The sequence below is a fragment of the Myxine glutinosa genome, chromosome 14 (genome assembly GCF_964187855.1).
Source record: "Myxine glutinosa chromosome 14, kmMyxGlut1.1, whole genome shotgun sequence".
NCBI classification, from domain to species: domain Eukaryota; kingdom Metazoa; phylum Chordata; class Myxini; order Myxiniformes; family Myxinidae; genus Myxine; species Myxine glutinosa.
The window spans coordinates 61,850,288-61,876,138 of NC_136274.1; the positions used below are offsets into that span (position 1 = coordinate 61,850,288).

Sequence of the window (25,851 nt, forward strand, 5' to 3'; positions counted from 1 at the left end):
TATTCATGTTTGTTCTTGTGTTTTAACGTGCATATTAAATTGCATTCATCATTATAGATTCATAGAATAGATTTAAAGAATTAACAAATAGTAGAAAGAGAGAGGGAGAGAGCATATAGTAGAAAGAGAGAGCGAGAGAGAGAGAGAGAAAGAGAGAGAGAAAGAGAGAGTGAGCGTGTGTGGGGGGGGGGGGGGGGGGGGAGGGAGGGGGAGGAAGGGAAGATGTAAAAACATGACCAGAAGGGGAAGATAGTAGAGTGAGAGAAGGGAACAGGAATGAGGGGGAGGAGGGGGGGGGGGTAGTGGAGAGCAAAAAAAGTCAAGTTCTGTGATGGAGAAACTATCATACTGAGAATTGGCATGAGAAGGGAGTGGAAAGGGGGAGAGAGAGAGAGGGGGGGGGGGGGTTGTGTGTTTGTTTTTAGAGCTGGAGAGACAATTATGTTGAGAACTGGAAAATAATAGCGGAAGAGAGGAGCAGGAAAGAGAAGGAGGGAGAGAGTGGTAAAAAGTACACGAGAAAGGAGCAATAGGCAGAAAGTGAAAGAGAGGGAGAGGGGGTACAAGAACCAGCAAATAGTAAGGAGTGAGAGATTAGCAGCTAGAGATGAAATGGAAAACTACCGGGGAATTCGGATACACTATGTCAAGATGCCAGGAAAATGCTTCGACAGAGATTTAAATTATGAATAGAATTCATAAAATAGTGTTTAAAAGCAACACAACACCGTCCAATATAAAAATTCACGTCCACTCATCCACTTCCACTAGGCCTAGCTAGCGCACACGTTCGCCTATTCAGTTCTTGCGCTAACTAAAATGGCGGCGTGAGCGCGCGAGCGGGGCCACCGCTGTGTGTGTGTCGTGAACGGGCATAGTTCTTCTACGTCTATTTGAGTTCTGTGCTGTATATATGTGTCCCCTCAAACGTATACCAAGTAGAGCTGAGGATCTGGTCACATGACAGGGTGATGTGATTACGTCTGATGTCATTACGGCGGTACGGCAGCTGACTCTCCACACACCGCCATTTTGATTTATATGCCGTTCATGCACGGAGTTATAAATAGAATACCTCCGTGCGTTCATGCCGAACATATCGTCGAACCTGTCATATATCATAATGGCCATGCTCTACCTTGACGTTTTTCATTCAGTGTGAAACACAAACAAACCGATTGTTAAAATGACCATCAAATATCGAAAGCATCGGTGTTTAATACGTCTCTTGCAACAAAACGGTACATACCCAACACTTGAGGGGTATAATCTAGATTACAGTAGATCTTCCCTCAATTCTGTAAGTAAAACTTACCTTTACGGATGTCTGGATTCCTCTAAATTTATTTGTTTAATGTTATCAACAGCATTAGCGACTGTTAAAAAAGCAGTTTATAATATTTGTTTATAATATTTTACAAGCCCGGCTACGCCGCTGTTAGACTTTTGGTCTTGGTTTTTCATATTTTGTATGTTATGCATAATCTTGTACGTGCACCGTGTACGCATTCTAGTTTGTCCACCCAGAAAGAATTCAACGTTTTTTTGTGCATTGTATTATAATGCTACTGCGTGGATATTTTACGACTTTGTCAATGAACAAATAGAATGTGTAAAAGCGAATAGCTAGAAGCATGAAGTAAACAAACGAAAATGGTTACTTTTCTCCATACATGTGTCCACGGTGGTATATTGGGCAGTGTATGAGTTGTGATACAATCACTGTGTACATTTCCGTCGGATATAATATTTAATCGATTGGGGAAATTCCAAGACGTGGAATGCAAAGTAATTAAATGACTGTTTTTGTGTCGAATAATTATTTAAATACTGCGATGACTTTAAGTCAGGTAATGACAACCACCCAACCACAGCTGAAGGAGAAGTCTCATTCAACCCATCGCATTCCGCATGCATCTCGCGAGATTTCTATGATCAGTATGGTATCGAAATTACCTCTCGCGAGATTTGGTGCCTTAGCTGAACATGGCGGCGCCGAATATGTTAAAGGTTGGTGCTTCGCGGTTATGGTTTCATTGGTTATGACGACAAGCTGTGCTTGGTTGCCGGTGCTGGCGGGTCGAAAGGGTTTTCCTCTGTCTCTGGTAGTAATTGCTGTTTTTTATGCAGCACCCATTGGTTAGTTATCAGGAACATGGTTTCAATCTTTGGTAACGGTACACATGGCGGTGTTTGTTTATTCCTGCTTGTTTATTCCGTTTTCAAAATCTCTTCCAAATCATAGCGACTGAAAAACTCCTAAAATGTTTTGCTTCCCCATTTCGAATGTTAGCAAAGTTTAAGCCGGTTGTCTCAACTGCTTTTCGAGACCCGAAGATGATCTATAAGTATAAATTGGTTCGTGACGAGTGACGGGGATGCGGAGAGCAAGTACACGAATGAAGAAGAAGAAGGGTGGGGGGGGGGGGGTTGTAGGCTGGAGAGGGATCTGGACGGAAGGATAAGGAAGAGTGTGGAGAAGGAGATCGGAGAAGAGCAGCAGGGGTTTAGACAAGGAAGGGGAAGGACAGGTGGGATGTTTACGCTGAGACAGCTGGTGGAGAAGAGGTTGCAGGTGCAAGGTGAAATGGCATTGGGATTTGTGGATCTCGAGAAGGCCTACAAAACTGTCATGAAAGAGATGGTGATGGTGACACTGACACTGAGATGGACAGTGACCAGGGATGCTAAGTCAGAGGTGCAGAGGAGGATTCGGGTGGGTGCGAATACGTGGAGGAGGGTTGAGGGTGTAATGGCAGACAGAAAGATTTCAAGGAGATTGAAATGAAAGGTTCTGATGACTTGTGTATTGCCGGCCTATCTTTATGGTCGGGAGACGGTGGCACCGACAGAGCCAACAACAGAGGCTGCAGGTTTACGAGAACAACTGGGTCAGAAGGATTGCAGGGGTGAAGGTGGATATAAGAAGGCTGGATGAACTGAGGGAGGAGATTGGTTAAAAAAAAATCCAACTGAAGTGGGCTGAGCACGTGGTGCGGATGGGGGAAGAGGGAATAGCAACGAGAGCGGATAGGTTGAGGGGGTAAGGTAGGAAGAAAAGAGGTAGAGCACGGTTGGGATGGGAGGATTGTGTGAAGAGGGTCATCAGTAAGGTGGGGGTGGGTGGAGAGTGGAGAGAGTCAGCTGAGGTCAGAGGGAAGTGGAGGAGTGTCGCTAATTTTGATATACAGACAGGTAATGATCACCTAATTTGACCAACCACCTTCAAAATGAACAACCTTTGAAAATCGACATCCTTCAAATTCTAAATTTGCAATGGGCGTAAATTGAAAACCCACGACCATTGTCTTGAAAAATATTTGGGGAACAAATGTCTTGGTGTCGTACAGGTATTGAGATTTAACGTGTTGTTTGAAACAAATGGGACGCAGTGTGTTGTGCGTAGCCTTTGAGCTCCTTTTGTTGACGAGGTAGGAACTGCTGACATAATGTATGGTCTTGGAATCCAACCTCTTTGTCTCTTACTTTAATTATAGTGAGGGAGACGGATTATGGAGTTGTACAAAAAGTTTATGGTCGATTCAAAAGCATAACTACTTATTGAAGGCCACAGTCATAAACTAGACCTGCACTCGGTAGAGCACATTCCTCCGCCAGGCTGAACAGTTCGTTTTGTATCCCACTGATGGGCCGGATCTGGATTCGGACCTGAACCAAAATCGAATCGGCTTGTTCATGTCACCAAACCAACTCATTCACCCAAGTTTAGTCATAAATCGTCCTCAACTTTAAGATAACCTAATCCTCTTACTCGCAGGTTATTGTTTCCTCCCCTCCTCCATGTCTTTATTTATCCTGTCGAACCCCACTGCCACCTCGTTCTTCCGTGTCCTATAAAAGAGAAAGAAAGAAGCTACCGATCCTCAGATGAAATCCTTTGTCTTTTATATTGTCTGTTATGTATTCAAGTGTCACTGCTGCTGGTACATCAGAGTCAAAGTACGAAGAGCTGGTTTAACATGTATATCCCTGCAGGACAAGGGCTCTTTGCAATTTGAGGACAAATGGGATGTGATGAGACCAATTGTTTTGAGGTTGCTTCGGCAAGAACCCGTCAGTCGTCAGCAATGGCAGGACCTCTTCATGTGAGTATCATGTTAAGCATCCGTGTGGCAACATTATATTTTAACATGTATTCTTTGGTTGAATTGCAACAGTTTTACCATTCTTCCCCGCTCCCACCCCCCCCACCTCCTCCGGTGAAGGGACGTGCATGCAGTTTGCCTTTGGGATGACAAAGGCCCATCAAAGGTGTATCAAGCTTTAAAAGAGGACATCCTGGAATTCATAAAGCAAGCACAGGCCGTACGTAGGTCAACAGTGCAGATTGGGAGGCTCCCGACAGTGTACATCAGTCGTTTTATGGATGGTCTCATGCAGAATGATGACTGAATATCCTGAGGCTCACTCTAGTGATGCTGTCTACTGATAGGCTGCTTTCCTGTAACGCTTGTGCTCACCTATTGTGCTTGCCAACAGAGGGTATTGAGTCACCAGGATGACTCTGCGCTGCTGAAGGCGTACATCGGAGAATGGCGCAAGTTCTTCACGCAGTGCCACATACTTCCCAAGCCATTCTGCCAGCTGGAGGCCGCTCTGCTGGGCAAGCAGAGCTCGAGTAGAAAACCGAGCACTGAAGACAGCCTCGTACGCAAGGTGAAGCGCTGCTGTTTCACTTATTGCTGGGGATTGTGGTGGAGTTTGAGAGGGGGGGGGGGGGGGGGGAATGCCCGTTTCTGAAGGACTGCTCGATCATGTTGTAGGGTTACGATTGTGTACAGTACATACAGCAAGGTCAACAACATTACTTGACCTATCCCTCTGTGTTTCCACCAGCTAATGCTCGACACTTGGAATGAGTCGATCTTCTCAAACATCAAGGGAAGGTTGCAGGACAGCGCCATGAAGTTGGTGCATTCCGAGAGACTCGGCGAGGCTTTTGATTCTCAATTGGTGATCGGCGTGCGCGAGTCGTACGGTGAGCTTGACCCAGTCGTCATTCCAAAGTCCGACTCTTGCGAGCATTGGTTGTTTATAAGGTTATTTTCTGGATAAAAATGATCTATGAACTGCAACGTCGGATTGTGTCTTGAGACGAAAAAACAGTCAAATGCGGTTGTTCTCTTTGCAGTGAACCTTTGTTCCAACGCCGATGACCGCTTGCAGATATACCGTGAGAATTTTGAAAAGGCCTACTTGGAGGCGACCGACACGTTTTACCGTACGCAAGCTCCGTCATATCTCCAACAGAATGGCGTGCAGAACTACATGAAATACGTGAGTGGCAATATGAAGGTGCACCTGGTGCAACTCTGAGTGAACATGTAGAACGAATTGAAAGGGTTATCTTTCGGGCACAGATCAACGTGACCAAAGATTGAAAGGGTTCTGTGTGGCGTTTGGCCTCTGCTGATCTTACTGTTTTTGAGTGTATCTGTGTGCTGAGGTCATGCTGTCCTTGTCTGACACAGGGCATCAATTTGATGTGCAGACATGCGATAAAATGACATTCGTGTTACTCCAGGCAGATTCAAAGCTGAAAGAGGAGGAGCAGAGGGCTGTTCGGTACTTGGAAACGCGGAAGGACTGCAATTCTGTGCAAGTGGTAAATTGCTTGTCCAACGCATATTTACATCAGCCTCGTTGACCATGCAGTATCTCGGTTCGCCTTTTAAAGTTCTTGCGTACAACAACGGGGAACTTGATTTGATTGCAGCTCATCGAGTGCTGTGTGAATGCCCTGGTTACGGCCTTCAAAGAGACCATCTTGGCCGAATGTCCTGGAATGATCAAAGCAAACGAGACCGAAAGTAAGCGCTGTGTGCAAGGTTGAAACTTTGGCATTGTTTGGTTGTCTGCTGCTGCATCTGGTTTAAAAAAAAAAAAAAAAAAAATTGTTTGATTTCGATATGGAGATCTGTGGGTGTCACTGCCTTTTCAGAGGGAGAATTTTGGTGCCCATCCCAAATTGCCCTGCGGGCCTTAAGTGCCAACTACAGTGCGTGTGCGGGCATCACACGTATACCAGAACCGACGAGGCAGGCAAATTACTTCCTCTTTTAAAGTTGGTGAGCTAACTTGGCTTTTACCAACTGCAATAGCAACATGACCAGTATTTTGTGGTTTCTTGATGCCAAGAGTACAACATGCATTTTAAGGCCATTTTCCCTGCAAGAGCGGGGGTTAGCCTTGCGGTCCCCATGACAATCTTCTCCATTTTGCCCTATTTTCTGCATCTCTCCTTGTTAACCCCCTTGCCCGCATGTCTTCTTCCACCGTCTTTAGCCAAGTCTTTCTCGGTCTTCCCCGTCCTCTACTTCTTTCTACATTTATTTCCATCACTCTTCTCAATTCTTCTTCACTCTTCTCAAAAATCCCTGGTGTTGGGCTAGCGGCTAGGGTGCCGGCTTAGGATCCAAGGATCCTGGGTTCGAATCCCGGTCGATCGCTGAATTAACGCCAGGGGGGTTGACTCAGCCTGTCATCCTTCCGAGGTCGGCAAATTGAGTACCAGCTCACTGGTAATTCCCTGTTTGTCGTTAAAAGGCGGCAAAAAGGGTTGGCGTCAGGAAGGGCATCCGGCCGTAAAACATTGCTTCAAATAGGGGACCGAAAAACAACAACAACCATGGTTCCCAAAAAAGGCCAACCCCCGCTTTGGGGGGAAAAATGGCCTCTAAAGGTGTTTTTTTTTTTTTTTTTTACTCTTCTCAACCAGTCACTTTCATCCTTCCTCAACACATGACCAAACCATCTCAACCTGTTCCTCTTCACAGCATCAATCACAGGCTCTATTCCCATCATCTTTCGCAATTCATAATTTGTCTTCCTCTCTCTCAGCGACACTCCGCACATCCACCAAACCATTCGCATTTCCACCCTTTCCAACCTTCGTTGCTGCTCGACATTCATGACCCATGTCTCGCTCCCATAAATCATAACACTTCTCACACATGCAGTATACACCTTTCCCTTCAGCTTCAACGACACTCCCCTCCTCATCAGCACGCCACTCAGTTCCCGAAACTTCTTCCATGCACATCTCACTCGAGCAACCATTGCCGAGTCTGATCCACCTTCTCCATTCAGCATGTCTCCGAGATAGCAAAATGTTTTCACACCTTCCAGCTTCATGCTGTCTCCAAGATCCAACTCAACATTTCCTCCATCTGCAGCTCCCTCTGTGCACACCTTACATTTGAATGTAGCTGTTGCTTCTGACAATTGCTGTTGCTTCTGTTGTTGCTGTTGCTTCTGTTGCTTCTGACAATCCAGACTTGATCTGCTTAACAGAGACTTTCCTCCTTCAAGATGTCTCTGATTCCTTAATATCTCCCTGGTTACTCCCTCCTCCGGTATGATAGACCTGAGCCTCGTCCTGGTGGTGGGGTGGCTATCTTTATCAAAACTCTCTTCCTCACTCTCCTTGCACTGCCCTCTCTCCTCCTCACCCCCCAGGAGTACCTCTGGCTACGGCTTCCTCTCCGCTCCCACCTTTTGTTCATATGTGTTCTGTACCGTCCCCCAAACAGTGATGACTCCATTTACATTTCACTGTCTGACAACATGGACCAACTTCTATCCACTCATCCCAACTCTCTCTTCCTCATATGTGGTGACTTCAACTGTCATCATGCCACCTGGTTGGGTGTGGGTTCCTCTCTCACCAGTCATGGCACCTCAGCAAAGGACTTCTGTGACTCACTGGGATTGACACAATCTGTCAATTTCCCGACCCAGATCTCAGCCAATGGAGTATCTTCTCTTCTAGACTTGGTTATGATAAACTTCCCTGCTAATGTCTGCTGCTCTTCTTCTGCTCCAATCGGTTCTTCTGATCATGTGCTTGTCAAAGTGGACATCTCTCTGGCCATTCTCAGAGAGCCTCCTCAGCGTCGACGAGTCTGGTATTTCACTCAGGCCGACTGGGACGGTCTTCAAGCAGCCATCAATCGTCTGGATTGGTCTCCCATCTCCACTGCCTCTGACATCAATTCTTCCTGGGAATTCTTCCAAAGCAAACTGCTCTCTCTCATGCACAGATTTATCCCATCTCGTCTTCAGTTGTCTTACTCTTCCTCCCATCCATGGTACACTGAATCTTGTGGTGAGGCAGTTGCCCTGAAACAACTTGCCTTTGCCTCTTGGAAGGCTAATCCAACTGAAGGCAATCTCAGTTCCTTCCACCAAGCTCGGAACAAGTGTGTGTCTACCCTCAGGAGTGCCAGGAAGCACTATCTCTCCTCACTCAAGAATGAACTCTCAAACCTGTCTCCTTCCTCCAAATCCTGGTGGCGTCTGGTCAAATCCGTTTCTGGTGTTTGTTCCCCCTCCATCCCCTCCCTTACCTCAAATGGCCACACAGTTGACATCGCACGTGACAAAGCCGAATGCCTCAACTCTGTGTTTGCCTCAAAATCCTTAGTCCCAAACCCATCTCTCTCTGTTCCCACCTTTCCCAGTCGAACCCAACTGCTCCTGGACTCTGTGTCCTTCTCTCCTGGCAAGATGGAGGAGTTTTTGTCTAAACTCGACTCTGATTCTGCAACTGGACCAGACGGCATCAGCCCACGGGTCCTAAAATCCTGCTCTGCCGCTCTATCTCACCCTCTCTCTGTTCTTTTCACCCTATCTTTTGCTCAAGGTCATCTGCCAGCATCCTGGAAATCAGCAAACATTACCGCTTTACACAAAAAAGGTGCAAAAACAGATCCTTACAACTAAAGACCAATCAGCCTGCTCCCAATTATCAGCAAAGTCATGGAATCCATCATTGCTTCGGATATGAAATCTTTCCTCTTCTCCAATGGCTTGATCTCTGATCATCAATTTGGTTTCAGACCAGGTCACTCTACTCTGTACATGCTGCTTCTGCTGTCTCAACAATGGATGGAGGTCCTCAATGCCAAACAGGAAATCAGAGCTGTCTCCCTTGACATATCACGTGCCTTCGATACGGTCTGGCACCCAGCTCTGCTCACCAAACTCTCCTATGGTATCCATGGAAATCTCCATGCATGGCTTGCGGACTTCCTCTCTGGTCAGAGTCAACGTGTGGCCCTGAATGGATTTCTCTCATCTCCCCTTCCTGTTCAGGCTGGAGTTCCCCAAGGCAGTGTGCTGGGCCCTGTGCTTTTTCTGGTCTTTATCAATGATCTCTCCGACTCTCTGGAAAATCCTCTCTATCGCTTTGCTGATGACTCCACTCTCTGCCGCTCCATTCCTCTTCCCTCAGATCGGCAGTCTGCAGCCTCCTCACTCTCTGAAGACCTGGACAAAATCACAGACTGGTCAAACAAGTGGAACATGTCTTTCAATCCTGACAAATCTCACACTCTCACTATGTCTCTCTGAAAAGATCGACTGGACAACCCTCCCATCTACTTTCTCAACAATCCTCTCCAAGAAGTTCTGTCGCTCAAGCTTTTGGGTCTCACTATCTGCCATGATCTTTCTTGGGAAAACCACATTTCCAAGCTGGCCTCCAAAGCCAGTCGCCGACTGGGCATCCTCCGTCGTGCGAAGTTCTTCCTAGGCACACCTGAGCTCCTCACCACATACAAGGCTTTCATCCGCAGCTCAATGGAATACTGTTCTCCCCTATGGGCTGGTGCTCCTGCCTCACACCTAGCTCGGCTTCACGCTGTTGAAACCAAAGCTTTCAGAATCATTGGAATCTCCCGCGATGAAGCTATCTCTGAGGGCCTTTCACTCGCTCACCGCAGGCAGGTCGGTGGTCTTTCTGTCTTCTACCGACTCCTCTCCGGCCTTGCTCCCCCAGCTCTCTCTGTGCTCTGTCCCCCAAATATTCCTACAGGTCGCACAAGATCTGCCAGCAACTCTCTGATGGTTAAGCTGCCGAAATCTCGGCTCTCTGCTCACCTTCACTCTTTCATTCCTCTTTTCTCCCGCCTCTGGAACAAACTCCCACACTCCCTTCAATCCCACTCCTCCCTCCAGGTCTTTAAAACAGCTATTCACCACCATCTCTTATCTTCCCCCATCCAAAACCTTGATCTTTTCTACCCCCACTAATTCACCCATGATCCACCTTGTTTGAAATTCCAACTTCTTTCTTGGAAGTCCTGGCAGTGTCCATATGTTTTATACCTCTCCCACCCCCCCCCTTCCCATGCCTCCCCCCCCAAAGCCCTCTCCCTCCCACAGATCTCTCGATGTCTCCATGTCTCTCGGTCCCTGCTCTCAAATGTTGTGTTTGTGTCCTTCCCCCTCTCTCCCCATCTTGTCTACCGCTCCCGATGTTATTTGTTTTATGTGTCGGTTTGTCTTTCTGTGTGAGTAATGTTCGCTCTTTCACGAGCCTCGATCTTGTATACAAAAAAGAAAAGGAAAAAAGAAAAGAAAAAAAGAAGCTGCCACACTGGTTAATGACCCTCTCAGACCACTACATTTTTGATGAACCCACTCAGCGCACATTGTACATTGAATGGAGTTCACTCCAACACCCTTCCTGCACACAGCACATGGCCACTTCCCAGTTCTTTCCACCTCACCACATGCTTTACCACTTGCCATCACCTTCGTCTTTCCTATATTCACCTTCAGACCTTTTGTCTCCATACTTTCCTTCCACTTGTTCATCTTTTCCTTCAGTCCATCCATACTTTCCGCAATCAACACCAGATCATCTGCATACAACAGTCATACAATACATCATACATCATACAATCTTGATGCCAAGAGTGAAAGTCTTTAATATTTTGTCTTCAACTAGATTCAAACCCATAACTTCTGATATGCCAGTCCATTGTCATCATCATCACAGTTTCACGGTAGTTTCCATGCCTCTCGACTAGGTTATCGGTTTCCATTCTTAAGGTTAACCAGATGAGTTCAGCATTTGTATTGCAGAGGCTCTCAATTAGGCGTTTAATTAAATCATACGATTTATTGATGTATGGATGTTAGTGGTGGTCATATTAATCCAAAAAGCCAATATCTATATTGGGCAAGGGAAACCTCCGGTATGTTTTGATCGGGCCTGCTTGGTGATGTTTTGTTCATTATTTTGCATAGCTATTATGTAGGAAGACCTGCCAGGATGATGTGGAGGTATGCAGACTTGTGGTCTGACCTGTGGAGCCTGAGTTTGTATCTCAACCCAGCTATAAACTGCCATACTGGTGTTTCGCATGCAGGAGGATTCATAATTGTGTGTGTTTTGTCCCCCCGGATGGACGTTAAACCGGATGTCCCGTTTGTTCGCTTTAGCTGGTGGGCATTAAAGATCCCAAGGTGTCATTCGTGAAGAGAAGGTGAGTTATCGCCGGCACCCTGGACAAATTACAAATTCCCGCACTTGCAGTTGAGCATCCCATGTCGGAGTGGCATCCTGTTCAGGTTGTAACACCCAGCGGTCTAGCCAATGAAACTGCCCAGGCATCCCTCTGCGCCGAATGGCACAAGGAGGAAAAGAGGAAGAAGGTTTATGTTGGAATATTAAAAGTTCTCACAAAATTTATTTCCCAATAAATATTATAACTTCTTTAATTAAAAAGTTTTTCGGAATTTTATTAGTTTCTAGGAAGGGCACTTTATAGGAAGTGACCCCCAAAGTGAAATGTTTAGATGATAATTGTGACGTCATAGGTCACGTGGTATGGCAGTTATCTTGGATTACACGCAAAAAATTTAATCTCGGAAACTGCTCAACAGAAATATTTGAGACTTGGCACATTGTGTAGTGCTCCCAATGCGGAACAAAAGCATGATAACAATGACGTAATCGGTGAAGTGGTAGACCAGCCATAAACGTTTTAATCGAATGCCTTGTCCTAAAAATCTGAAACTTCATACACCGAATCTATGACCCAATTATATTGCCTTAAAATAAAAAGTGTGAACACGTTAAGATAAAAACCGGTTCTATAAGTGAATGTATATTGTTGTGATTGGCTGTGGTTGATATAACATTGAGCGTTAACAAACAGAAAGTTGCCCGAGTGCATTTCCTTTCATTCAGAAGTCAGAATGATGCGAAACACTAGCAGAGTACCCACCATATGGGCGATCTTGTTCCAGATGTGCAACACATTCTTCTGACGCGTCCCATTATTTGGGCGGTGTATAGGCAACAGACCGCTACCTCGATCGCTCCTGAAAATAAAAAATAAACCCGGGTTAAGCACATGAAGCAAAAACATGCGTACGGCTTATGTGCATTTTTAATACATCGTGGCTTCTATAGCTCGGATAATTCGAATTGCGCCTCTCAAGAGAGAAAATGCAAAGATGGGCAGACATCACAAAGCATGTGTCCAGGCCGCACCAAGTTTAACAATAACTGTTGGAGCCACTAGACTAGGAAAGGTTCCCCACCTTTGATTTATATCATGGACAGAATGGGTGGCAATTGTTTCTCCCTCCTGGCATTGCTCGGATCTGAACAAAAGGTACATCTGGGTGCAGTGGCAATGAATAAAGCTTGCGTGATATATGGAGAAAAGTGACAAACTTTTATTCTATTCCATTAACTTGATCCTCCCGCAAAGAGTTACAACTGATGTTCCAGCTGATGGATCGCGTGCCAAATGGAATCGAGCCCATGCTGAAGGACCTCGAGGAGCACATCGTCAGCGCCGGCTTGGCTGACATGGTGGCCGCAGCGGAGACCATTACCACTGTGAGCCTTTCCTTTCTTTCCGTTGGGGGGAGGGTGGGTGTCGCTGATAAAACCGTGTGCGGTTTGTACTCTGTGCAAATATCCAGTCCGCACCAAGTGTGCTCACTGTTCCATTCTCTCGTACGGCTGGATGATAGCTCGGTACTGTAAATGCTTCGTGCTTGTACAGTCTAAAAGCTGCAATGCTTCTCCCGACTTTCAACAGGATTCCGAGAAGTATGTCGAACAGCTCCTTATGCTGTTCCACCGATTCAGCTTGCTGGTGCACCAAGCCTTTCGAGATGATCCTCGCTTCCTCACAGGCCGCGACAAGGTTCCGCATCTAGAACCGCACCCCTCATCTCTCATTCCTTCATACCTACCCTTAGAGCCTTTTCAAACAACCAATAGACGTAACTTTATAAGAGCGTATCCCTGTGCTCATTGAGCTTTTGTTGCCTTTTGAAAAGTAGCGATTGCTGTCCATTTGTCTCGGCCCATTTGTTCTGTGTAAAACAACCAGGCAGAGTGGGAACGGGACCCTTTGTTCTTGGTGCATAATAGTTTGTTTCCGACATACAAATCTGACTCGAGTGCATTAACGTTGAAGATTGAAGGAGAATTAAACCTGGAATGAGAACTGCTGGTTCTCAACAAATGGGATTGTGGGGGATGGTGGAAGTTTTGGCCATGTGATTGTTGAAAAGAGAGCTGCTGACTGTACCTCACGCAAAGTATCCCTTAATGATTTGCTGAAATGCACCTGATCTGGTCAGATATTGAAGGATAAGTAGATGGAAGCCCATTTCCGAAGTGGATGGAGAACTTCTACGGAAGGCCGATTGTTGTAGGCAAAGGGACGGTGTTATAGGCCATTTTGGAACATATTGCTTCTGAGATGTTTGGTCCTGGATTTGTTCCCTTGTAGAGTCAAATATGATTAAAAACTGCTGTCCTGCTGCAGTGCCACTCGGGGTGCTTTATCTTCTGTATCTGTGCATGTTGCCATCCTGATGGTGAAGTGAAGCCGAATGTCCTGTTTGACTTTGGTGTAAAGATCCCACGGCATCTCTTGAAGAGAGTAGGCCATTCTTTGCTCGTACACACCGTGCCTGGAGATTAATGGGATATGTGAGTTCATTATGAGAGGAGGATTTTGTCAGTTTAAGATAATCGTAAGAACAAGGTAACTACATCGAAGATGAGTGAATTAACAAATCGAATTAATGGTGTGTGGACAAAGTGCAGAATTGATTGGCCAAAATTTCCTCCCGCATCGATTTTTATGTGCAGTACTGGAATCTATTATCACATGACCTGCACCTTTTGTTCCTGTGACAGGCTTACAAGGCAGTTGTCAATGATGCCACGATTTTCAAACTTGAACTCCCAAACAAGCAGAAGGGGTGAGATATATTGTGGCACCGCATGCTTGCTCTGTTGGCACCTCCTCTACCTCTTCTTAAAGGATGTTGCTCAAAAGTATGCTTAATTTTTGTCATTGGGTTTAACGTGCATTTCTTTCACAAATATTCCTTTTATCGTGACGTCGTATGGCACTGCACCTGTATGCCACCTGTTTGGTGATCACAAAAGCCTATTTTATCTTATTCGGTCCTAATTCAGACTTTCACCCAATAGTTGACTGACAAGTTAAGTTGTCTCATACTGTCATGGTGGTTATGTGGACTGCCGGTTTTAAATGAAGGTCTTGTTTCTTACTCATGGACAGGAATAATGAAAACCTTTTTTTATTATTTGTGGTTTCAAGGCTCAGCTCGAAGACTCAGCCAGAATCGAAATGCCCTGAACTTTTGGCGAATTATTGCGACATGCTGCTGCGTAAAACACCACTCAGCAAGAAGCTTGCATCAGAAGAGATCGAAGCCAAGCTTCGTGAAGTGGTAAATGGCGTGCGGTCTCGGGTGGAGAGAATGGGCGCTGGGGAGGAAGATTGTATAAACCTAATTGGACAGGCAGGCATTTTTACATGCCATCTAGGTGGTAGATGGGGGATGACCTGAGATGGTGGTAAACAGCTGTCTTGAAGGTTTGGAGGGGAGAATGTGATTCAAGATATTGAGGCAGTTGGTACCACATGTGGGGGGGGGAAGAAGAAACGAATGAGTTCAGGTGCGCAGTGATTCTGGATTTTGGAAGTTTCACCAGGAAGGGGTTACTGGCAGACTGCGTGCCCCTTGCAGAAACCTAGGGGCGCTGGGGGCAGGGGGAGGAGGTCAGATCATGGAAAGGGCAAAGGGTGCAAGACCAGAAAGGAGGTGCAAGAAGACAGAGAGACCACCGACCTGTCTATGATGAGAAAGTGATAGGCACATAGACTGAGTTTTGAATGATTTTGAGGGTCTTGATCTCCTCGGCGTCAACCTGAGCAAGGACCAACGTGTGAGGTAGGGTACCAGCCCAAACGGGAGAGCATTACTCCATCAAGCTGCAGATGAAGGCCTGGTGTGGGTAGATAAATGTTCAGGTGAGCCAAGGAAAGACTGCATGACAGAGGATGCTGCCCGTTCAGTGACTGCGTTTGCAGGCCAACTTAGATATGTAGTTTGCCCAAAAAAGGTTATGGCTGATAGTTAGGCCCAAGAGTTTGAATGACTTAAATTCTTGAAGAGAATTATAAAGAAAGTAAGTGTACGATTTGTCAGGATTAAAATAATATTCCAAGTTGACTATATAAAATAATATTCCAAGTGTTGACCAACTTCTGATGACATTACTGTCTGCAGAGAGGGAAGAGGCTGCAACCTTCCTGTCTGATTTATGAGGGACATTACATCAGTGAGTGGAGTAATCAGCAAAGAGATAAAGATGATTTTCTAGAGTCAGAAAGATCATTGATTAAGATTAGGAATAGGACATTCCACTCTTGTAACCAACGTGTGGCTCTCAACGGAATCCTTTCTTCTCCTCACCTTGTCAAGGCTGAGTGCCCCATGGCAGTGTTATAGGCCCCATCCTATTCCTAATCTTCATCAATGATCTCTCTTTACTCTCTGGAAAATCCTCTATCTCTTTGCTGATGACTCCACTCTCTACTGTGACATCCCTCGTCCTTCTGACAGACAGGCAGCAGCCCCTTCCCGATTCTGCATGCCTTCAAAATATCACAAACTGGTCAAACACTTCGAATATGTCTTTCAACCCTGACAAATCCCACACACATCCCGTCTCTCCGAAAGGACCCATACCACAAACCCTCCCATCTACTTCCTAAACAAACTACTTAGAAGAGGTTAAGTCACTTAGCAGCCATGGACTTTCTTGGGCAAAGCATATTCCCAGGGTGGCCTCCAAAGCCAGTTTCAGATTGGGCATCCTCCATCGTGCAAGGTCCTTCCTCGGCCAATCTGAAATTTTTACAATTTACAAGGCCTCCATGCAGCTTTATGGAGTTTTGCTCTCCCCTTTGGGCTGGTGCCCCTGCCTCACACATTAGCCTTGTTAATGCCATGGAAAGCAACAACAACAACAGGCATTTTAAGGCCATTTTCCCTGCTAGAGTGGGGGTTAGCCTTGCGGTCCCCATGACAATCTTCTCCATTTGCCCTATTTTCTGCATCTCTCCTTGTTAACCCCTTTGCCCGCATTTCTTCTTCCACCATCTTTAACCAAGTCTTTCTCGGTCTTCCCCGTCCTCTACTTCCTTCTACATTCATTTCCATCACTCTTCTCAACCAGTCACTTTCATCCTTCCTCAACACATGACCAAACCATTTCAACCTGTTCCTCTTCACAGCGTCAATCACAGGCTCTATTCCCATCATCTTTCGCAATTCATCATTTGTCTTCCTTTCTCTCAACGATACTCCGCACATCCACCGAACCATTCGCATTTCCACCCTTTCCAGCCTTCGTTGCTGCTCTACGTTCATTACCCATGTCTCACTCCCATAAATCATAACACTTCTCACACATGCAGCATACACCTTTCCCTTCAGCTTCAACGACACTCCCCTCCTCATCAGCATGCCACTCAGTTCCCGAAACTTCTTCCATGCACATCTCACTCTAGCCATGGAAATGGGATGGAAAGCAATTCCAATGCCATGGAAAGCAAGGCCCTTAAAATCACTGAGATATCCCACGATGAAGCCGAGTGGCTAGGCCTGTTGCTGTCCTTTCACAGACAGATTGGTACTCTCTCTGTATTCTATTGACTTGTTTTTGGTCTTGCACCCTTTGCCCTCTCTTGGCTGCGTTCCTCCCAGGTTTTTGCAGAATCCACACAGTATGTCAGTAACACTCTTCTTGTTAAACTTCAGAAATCCAGGCTCACTGCTCACCTACTCATTTGTTCCTCTTTTCTCTCGCCTGTGGAACCAACTCCCTCAGTCTGTCCAGTCCCATTCTTTCCTCCAGTGCTTAAAGACAGCCGTTCACCACTACCTCCGGTCATCCCCCATCCATACTGATGATATCTTCTGCCCCAAATGATCCCATCCCAAGCACATCCTTGTTTCAGGTTATTGTGAGGTTTTCCCCCTCCCTCTCCTCTTTTGGTTTGCTAATTGTTGGTTGGTTTGTTCATTTTCTGTTTTGTTCAGCTTGTGTATAGCTTGTTCACCTCCGTGTGTCATTATCTCACTCACATCTACTCCGCTGTTGGTGTTCCCCCTTTTCATTTTGTTCCTCTCTATTCTACTCTAGCACTTCTACGAGCCTCATTCGTGTATTCAAAAAAAAATGGCTTGCCATTTTAAAGTAGGTTGGGAAAGAATGTGACGGGCCCCACTCGGGTAGGTGAGTCCACATTTGAAGAGGCGAGCAAAGGAACGTAGCAGTTAGCTAGGTTTTTTTGTTGTTGTATATTCTGTTGTTGTTATATAATAAATATTCTGTTGAATAAATTGAAGAGTGCCAACATCGGTGACCTCAATTATTATTATTTTTGTCTTGCACCCTTCCCCTACCTTGCCCAACCTGAAATCAGCTCCTCGTTCTGAAGTACGTGCAAAACAAGGACGTTTTCATGCGCTATCATAAGGCTCATCTCACGCGGCGACTTATCCTGGATATTTCTGCAGACAGCGAGACAGAAGAAAACATGGTTGAGTGGCTCAGGGTACGAATGGAGAAGAAGAATGCGGCTTGGGTTTGAGTTTTAATTTTAGATGTTCAACAATGATTGGTACGTTTGCCAGTGTTTGTCAACGTGGGAACATGATTATTTCTCTAGAGGAATAGCTTATGACATTTGTTAATCCTTGACAATGGATGCAAAAAAATTATTGTATTTCCATTGGTGGATCTCATTCCCTCATTTCCACAAATCTCCCCTCGCAGGAAGTGGGGATGCCGGCAGACTATGTAAATAAGCTGGCACGGATGTTCCAGGACGTGAAGGTGTCGGAAGACCTCAACCAATCATTCAAGGAGATGCATAAAAACAACAGGCTTGCTATGGCTGGTAGACACAAACATTTTCTTTATTTAGTTGAGATTGTCTTTATGGTTGACCAGGAATACTTGCATCACAATTAGTTCTTCCCATTAAATGAGAGATTTGAGGCCTGTATTAAAAAATTAATTTGTCATCGACAGATTCTGTTAACATCAAGATCCTCAACGCGGGTGCTTGGTCAAGAAGTTCTGAGAAGATGTTTGTGTCTCTTCCCGCGGAGTTAGAGGACCTGATCCCGGAGGTGGAGGACTTCTACAAGAAGAACCACAGTGGGCGGAAACTCCACTGGCATCATCTCATGTCGAACGGAATTGTGGGTGTATGCTTTTCGTACTGTGAACACTTGAGGTGTGTGGTTCATGCTCATTGTTGTGAGATGCTTCAAGAAACAATCTTACCCCGCCCCCCCTGTCCCCTTCCTCCCCTCTCCAGATCACCTTTAAGAATGAAGTGGGCCAGTTTGATCTGGAGGTGACCACCTTCCAGCTTGCCATCCTGTTTGCCTGGAACCAGCGGCCACACGAAAAAATTAGCTTCGAGAACCTCAAGCTGGCTACGGAGTTGCCGGATGCCGAGTTGCGGCGTACCCTCTGGGTGAGTGCAATGATGAATGCAGAGAGATACGGAGCATTGGGAAGGACATATATTGGTACTGTGAAATACAGATAAGTGAAACAGCTGAAACCATGAATTGTTGGTGTCTGTACTTTTTTGTGATTTGGCAGTCTCTCGTGGCCGTCCCGAAACTCAAGCGCCAAGTTCTCCTCTACGACCCCCAAGCGAACTCCCCCAAGGACTTTATGGAGGGGACAATCTTCTGGAGCAATCAGGAGTTTGCTTTAATGTATTCATTCATTTTATCTCTGTCTGTTTCGTTCAATCTCTTACATGAGCCTCGACTGAGTATACAAAAAAGAAAAAATTGGAGCTGAGTGTCTGTAATATTGCCACACATCTTGTGGAGGAGATAATGCATGCAAAGTTCCCCCTTTTCTGGTCCTGCCCTAGTAAGAATGCGAAAGTGCAGAAACGGGGTAAGATCAACCTGATCGGCCGCCTACAGCTCACGACGGAGCGGAGCAGAGAGGAGGAGAACGAGGGCATCATCCAACTTCGAATTCTCCGCACGCAGGCGAGTCCAGTGAAGGGCCTTGGGGTTTTGGGTTCTTCTAAAGTGATTTGTCTAATCAGCTAGAAAGTCAGACAATTTGCTTGTGCTTTTGCAGGAAGCCATAATACAGATCATGAAAATGCGGAAAAAGATCTCCAACGCACAGCTGCAGACGGAGCTGGTGGAGATTCTCAAGAACATGTTCCTGCCACAGAAAAAGATGATCAAGGAGCAGATCGAGTGGCTCATAGAACACAAGTATATCCGGCGGGATGAAGACAACATCAACACTTTCATCTATGTGGCCTGAGAATATCAGGCGCTCCAAGGACAAAGATGTTCAGCGATCGCCTTCCGGTTTTGTTTGCTTGGGTTCCCCGATGACGTCTGCTTTGGTTTTGGTGAACGATTCTTTAAAAGTTTTATTTTTGTGCAGGCCTCACTTCTATTGAATGGGGAAAAGACACAAGTATTAGTCCTCCAATGGGGCTGGACGTTGAACTCGATAATATGCCCTGCCTTTTTAAAGAACAAAAAAGCTGGAAGTGTTGCCGTTTGTATTTTCTCGGGAATTGCCCAATTACGTTTTCTCGCTCCAAAAGTTGTGATTGTGTTGCTTTTGAGGGAAAGCAGTCTTCCTGCCGACCGGCGCCTTCACTGTCGGTGAACATGAGATTTCCGGAAGGCCATGGACCATCGGGCTGAAAAAGAATGTGAAGTTGCTTGTGGAAGAGCATCCGCCCCGTTATTTTCCACGAGTCTCATCGCTTGAATCTCAACGCATCGGGTCGTCTTCGACGGGTTCGAATCCCCATGCACGAGATGCGGACGCTCGGTCCCTTGTTGATGTGAAGCGTATCAGAATGAAGCTTTCGACAGGGGCGGAAGTACTGGCTTCTTCTTCATATGGTGAAGATGACGTCTTTCCTTTCGTCAAAAATAAATTTTGGTGGACATTTGATCGAAGCGTGAAAAATTCTCTCTCGTACGTCTGCAAAGGGTGGAAGCCGTGATTGCACTTGGCTCGATAATGCTGGGAATAAAATGGCGCACGGTGTGAAGGCAATACACCAAGTTACCTTTTACTTTTGCATTTTATTTTGACTATGGATTCCTCTCGACGGGATTTTACCCTTGGCACTTGTAACTAGTGTAAATGCATGCTTTGTGTGTAAATGAAAAAGAAAACACAAAAAACTGTGCAAAGCGAACCTTACCTTGAATTGCGACCTTTTTCATATTTCCTTGCAGTACGTCAACACCTTTGAGTGCGAGAGGATGACGGGTTGCAGTGCGCGCTGAAATAAATTTTGAGTTTGGCTATCATCGTTTCAGGTCTGGAATGGGGAGGGTTGGGAGGGGTTGGGTCAGGGGTGTGGTGGTGCATGCACGTGCGCGCCCCCTCTCCCTTTTCCTATTCTCCAAAATGTGTTAAGTTTTCAGTTGCTGTGACGTATAAACCTTAAACTAAACCGAAATAAAATGTTATTTCTCAGACGTTATGTTTACCGCCTATTGCACAACCATAGTGGTACAGTTTTGAGCTAAAGGTCATATTCCATAAGATGCTTTAAATGAGTAACTCACTTAATGCAGCACAACAAACAGCCTGTATCCGATAAACATTTCTTCCTGTACCTTGTTTGAATTATGATGCGATGTGAATATGTATATAAAATCCTGGAAGTGGTGTTTCACCATATCTCCTGTTTGCTTTGGATGGCAGTCGGAATGTAAGCTCGCATTATTAATATTGTGAGCGCATGTTTAGCCTCGCTCCAGTCCCCATTCCCGAAGGGACGGGTGGGAGAACGAGGGCATTGTAATCCATCCGTGTGTGGTAGTCTGCACGCATACCTGCTTTAATACATATTGTTCATTATCGGATGTACCCTAATCATGGGGCATGGCAGTACTCCATATGCAGGGATGGCAAGGGGGCGGAAATGGCCACCCCGTCAAATGTGTACAAGATGATACCCTTAAAAGCAACTACGGAGTGAAGTCGTAAGCCTTTAAAAGGCATTGATACCTTTTCTTCTCCAGCGGTTCCAGAACTAACAAGAATGAACAAATATGCCAAAATACCAATTCGGCTGATCGTAAAATCACCAAATTGTACTTCTTTTTCCTCATCATGAATATCAACCAGCCAAGCACAATAATGAACAAGAAAAAGAGCAATCAGAGATTGCAAGCCCTCGCCAGGATGTATTTTCAGTGTTTCTTTAAAGGCTTTTGTGTTAAAACAAATGTGGCAGCCGAACCACGTGACCGATGACGTCATCATTTCTTTTTTCTAAACTAATTTATTCCTAGATTATGCTCAAGAAATTTAATCTTGATGGGATGAAGTTTTATACTTGTCGAATTATGATGTCATAATGGAGGCACCTATTGCATCATCATTAACATATTTTATTCCCCATGGAGAGTTCTTTACAATGAGCCATGTCTCAATTTGTTCTATTCAACCCTTTCGGAGATATAGAGGTGCAACGTTTTTCGGTTTTTCCAAGATGGCGGCCGAACCACGTGACCTATGACGTCATAATTATTTAAAAATTATACAAGTGGAGTTGCACCTATGGTGAAAATTTCCTGTCAATCGGACCAACGGTTGCAGAGAAAATCATTTATTCTGTGCGGACAAACAAACAAACTAAAGGACTCAAATGCAATACCCTCTCCTCTGGCGAGGGTAATAAGAGATTATAATGATTGTAAAGGGAGGAAACAACGTTGTCTCTTGGGTATTCTACCCGTACCATAACAAGAAAAAAAGAAGAAAAAAAAAACTAGAACAGCACTCGGTAGAGAGCATACCTCTGCCAGGCTGAACAGTTTACATTTTGTATCCCACTAATGGGCTGGATCTTGTTTTTGTCACTGAACCAACTCATCTACCTTGTTTTGTTACAAGTCGTCCACAACTTTTTAAAATGTCATGCTATGAATCGTTTTTGGCTCTATCACTCAATGGTGAAGAATCACTTCAAAATTATCGGATCCAGATTTGGATCTCAACTAAAATGTAATCATTTCGTCCTTGTTACATATCCAACCTGTCCACGAAATTTCATCCAAATCCTTGCACAACTTTTTGAGATATCCTGTTCACAGACAAACAGACACAGGGGTGAAAACATAACCTCCGTCCAACTTTGGCGTTGTAGTTAATTAAAATAAATTGGATGAAATAAAAAATATTCCATTCATAATATGCCACAAGCTGTTGATCGTCATTTATACATGTGCAGCTCACTTTGTGTCATAAAATGTCTGCCGTAGATTGCAAGGTACCACGAAATGTGTAATTTAGGAAAGAAAAACGCACAGAATAAACGTAATTGTATTACAAAGAAAGAAAGAGAAAGAAGGAATGCAGGCTCTCGTGCCAAGAATAGGTATGATTCAGAGGGAAAGACGTGCTTGTTATCACGTTAACTCCGAGAGAAAAATGGCAGCAGCTAGCATTAATTATGCTCTGATCGTGTATGTGGTGTGTGTTTGTGTTTTACACAATACTTATTTTGTAACATAGTTCGGAAAATATATATTTTATATGTTACTCACCCCTGCAAACAACAACACAACAACAGGCATTTTAAGGCCATTTTCTCTGCTAGAGCGGGGGTTACCCTTGCGGTCCCCATTACAATCTTCTCCATTTTGCCCTATGTTCTGCATCTCCCCTTGTTAACCCCCTTGCCCGCATTTCTTCTTCCACCACCTTTAGCCAAGTCTTTCTCGGTCTTCCCCGTCCTCTACTTCCTTCTACATTCATTTCCATCACTCTTCTCAACCAGTCACTTTCATCCTTCCTCAACACATGACCAAACCATCTCAACCTGTTCCTCTTCACAGCATCCATCACAGGCTCTATTCCCATCATCTTTCGCAATTCGTCATTTGTCTTCCTCTCTCTCAACGATACTCCGCACATCCGTCGAACCATTCGCATTTCCACCCTTTCCAGCCTTCGTTGCTGCTCTTCTTTCATTACCCATGTCTCGCTCCCATAAATCATAACACTTCTCACACATGCAGCATACACCTTTCCCTTCAGCTTCAATGACACTCCCCTCCTCGTCAGCACGCCACTCAGTTCCCGAAACTTCTTCCGTGCACATCTCACTCGAGCAAACGTTGCCGAGTCTGATCCACCTTCTCCATTCAGCATGTCTCCGAGGTAGCAAAATGTTTTCACACCTTCCAGCTTCACGGTGTCTCCAAGATCCAACTAAACATTTCCTCCATCTGCAGCTCCCTCTGTGCACACCTTGCACTTGAATGTAGCTGCCACACTGGTTAATGACCCTCTCAGACCACTACATTTTTGATGAACCCACTCAGCGCACATTGTACATTGATTGAAGTTCACTCTGACACGCTTCCTGCACACAGCACACGGCCACTTCCCAGTTCTTTCCACCTCACCACATGCTTTACCACTTGCCATCACCTTCGTCTTTCCAATATTCAACTTCAGAACCCTATCGAATGCTTTCTCCAGATCAACAAACCCAAGAAACAACTTCTTCCTCTTCTCCATGTACTTCTCCTGCAACTGCCTTACAATAAAAAGCACATCTGTCGTTCCTCTTCCTGGCATAAATCTAAACTGCATTTCGTCAATCTTCACTTTCTTCCTTAGCCTCTTCCCCAACACCCTTTCCAATACCTTCATGCCATGCTCCAATAACTTTATCACTCGATACGAGCCACAGTCCAGAGGGTCACCTTTCCTCTCTTATAGATGGACGAGGGTACTCGGCTCCCAATCCACTAGAATGCGGCCTTCTTTCACCACCAGATTACAGATCTCTGTCATTCTCTTCACACCCCAACTTCCTGCTGCCTTCAACATATCTCCCACAACTCCCGTCGGCCCTCCCGCTTTTCTAATCTTCATTGCTTTTATCGCTTCCTCAACTTCCTTCTCAGTTATCTTCTCTTCCGGTCCTAAAACTGGGTTACTCTCTATGTTGCCATCCCATTCATTCTCTGCATTCAACAGCATTTCCATATACCACTTCCATCTTCCTTTAATTCCATCTGGGTCCACAACGATTTGTCCCACTTCATCCTTCAAGCAACTCACCCCCATCACATCACACCTATGTTTCGCTATCTGCTTTGCAATCCTGAATACCGCTCTCTGACCCTCTTCCGAATCCAAGCGTTCTCCGAACATTTTCCTGCATGCCTCCTGCACCTTTGCTACCTCTTTCTTTGCAGCCTTCTTGGCTGCCTTATAACTTTCATGCTCTGCCTCTTCTGCCCCCGTTTCCTTCGCCTTCTGCCACTCCTTGAACTTCTTCCTCTTCTCGTCAATCCTCTTCCCAACTTCATCATTCCACCACCATGTTTCCGAGTGCCTCGGTGAAAGATAGTCTGTTGGGAGCCGTTGGTGAGGTATGTGGATGGAAAAAAGGACCACCTCACCTCACCAATGGTCCTTTTTTTCCATCCACATACCTCACCAACGGCTGCCAACAGACTATCTTTCATTGACATCCAACCACTTTCAAGCTCAACCACATCATCCTCTACCATACTCAGCCCCTCTTTTAATGCCTCTCTCACTGTCACCTCTTTCAACCTCCACACCTTCATTCTCGGTTGGTACTTCACCTGCCGAGCTTTCCTCGCACCTTTCACCCTTATGTCGCAGACAACCAAGTGGTGCTGTGAAACAGCCTCCTCCCCTGGGGTCACCTTCGTGTCCCAGAGGTGCCCCCTATCTCGCCTACGCACCATCAGGTAGTCAACGGTTGTCGTCGACCCACCTGACGTGTATGTAACAAGCTTATTATCCTCTTTCTGGAACTGAGTATTACAAATCAACAAATCAGCTCCATCGGCAAACTCCAAAATCCTTTCACCTTCTCCATTTCTCACACCATATCCGTAACCCCCATGAACTCCCTCAAAACCGTCCATACGCCTTCCCACATGCCAATTTAGGTCTCCTCCTACCACAACAACTTCCTCATCTTTCACGTTTTCAATTAGCTTCTCTATTGCATACCAGAACTTGTCCTTCTCTTCATCGCTCCGACCAACCTGCAGAGCATATCCCGAGATGACGTTCACCAAGAGCTTTCCAATCATTTTCACCATCATCAACCTGTCACTCACCACACTGTCTACAAACTTCTCAGAAAACAGGACACCAACACCATGCACACCTTCCGGGCATCCTTGCCACACAAACTTGTATTTCTGTCCGTGCCTACCCTTCACCATTCTCAACCCACTTCCCTTCCATCTCGTCTCCTGCACACAACATATGTCCACTCTTCTTCTGACCAATACTTCCACCACTTCTCCTGATCTCCCTGTCATTGTCCCTAAATTCCATGTCCCAAACCTCAGAAACCGATCTCCACTTCGAGCATCAGACGTTTCGTCATCATAAATGGAGTGATTTCCACCCTTGCTTCGATCGGGTTCCCCACCTTGATTTTTGACGAGAGGGAGTGGGGTCCCCCACGGGGTACTTCGGGCTGTTCCCTGCCTACATGTAATTGTAATTGGCATGGTTCCCTTTTTTGAGGCAATGTTTCATGGCCGGATGATGCCATTATTCTCTATGTTGCCATCCCATTCATTCTCTGCATTCAACAGTATTTCCAGATGGAAGAGATATATGGAAATACTGTTGAATGC

At 45.5% G+C, this 25,851-nt stretch overlaps 1 protein-coding gene across 2 annotated transcripts; it reads left to right on the forward strand.

The window, feature by feature from the left end:
• The first annotated feature begins 1,915 nt into the window (after positions 1-1,915).
• On the forward strand, positions 1,916-20,878 carry CUL5 (cullin 5). 2 transcript variants are annotated; one of them, XM_068135981.2, is made up of 19 exons: positions 1,916-2,010; positions 3,997-4,106; positions 4,227-4,326; positions 4,501-4,677; positions 4,858-4,999; positions 5,153-5,298; positions 5,546-5,626; positions 5,738-5,831; positions 12,534-12,664; positions 12,870-12,977; positions 13,985-14,049; positions 14,415-14,547; positions 17,595-17,726; positions 17,948-18,071; positions 18,206-18,378; positions 18,498-18,659; positions 18,791-18,909; positions 19,074-19,197; positions 19,292-20,878. In XM_068135981.2, the coding sequence occupies exons 1-19, from the start codon at positions 1,987-1,989 to the stop codon at positions 19,484-19,486; spliced, it is 2,340 nt and encodes a 779-aa protein (XP_067992082.1). In that variant the 5' UTR covers positions 1,916-1,986; the 3' UTR covers positions 19,487-20,878. The 2 variants fall into 2 exon arrangements, with proteins under 2 accessions (XP_067992082.1, XP_067992081.1); XM_068135980.2 differs by lacking the exon at positions 19,292-20,878 and having other exon boundaries at positions 19,078-19,226.
• The last annotated feature ends 4,973 nt before the right edge of the window (positions 20,879-25,851 follow it).

Excerpts from the sequence above, each read along its gene's own strand:
- CUL5 (XM_068135981.2), top strand. The coding sequence starts at position 1,987 with ATGGCGGCGCCGAATATGTTAAAG. Across the intron at positions 2,011-3,996 it reads CGGCGCCGAATATGTTAAAG|GACAAGGGCTCTTTGCAATT; the intron begins GTTGGTGCTTCG and ends ATATCCCTGCAG. Across the intron at positions 4,327-4,500 it reads TCATAAAGCAAGCACAGGCC|AGGGTATTGAGTCACCAGGA; the intron begins GTACGTAGGTCA and ends GCTTGCCAACAG.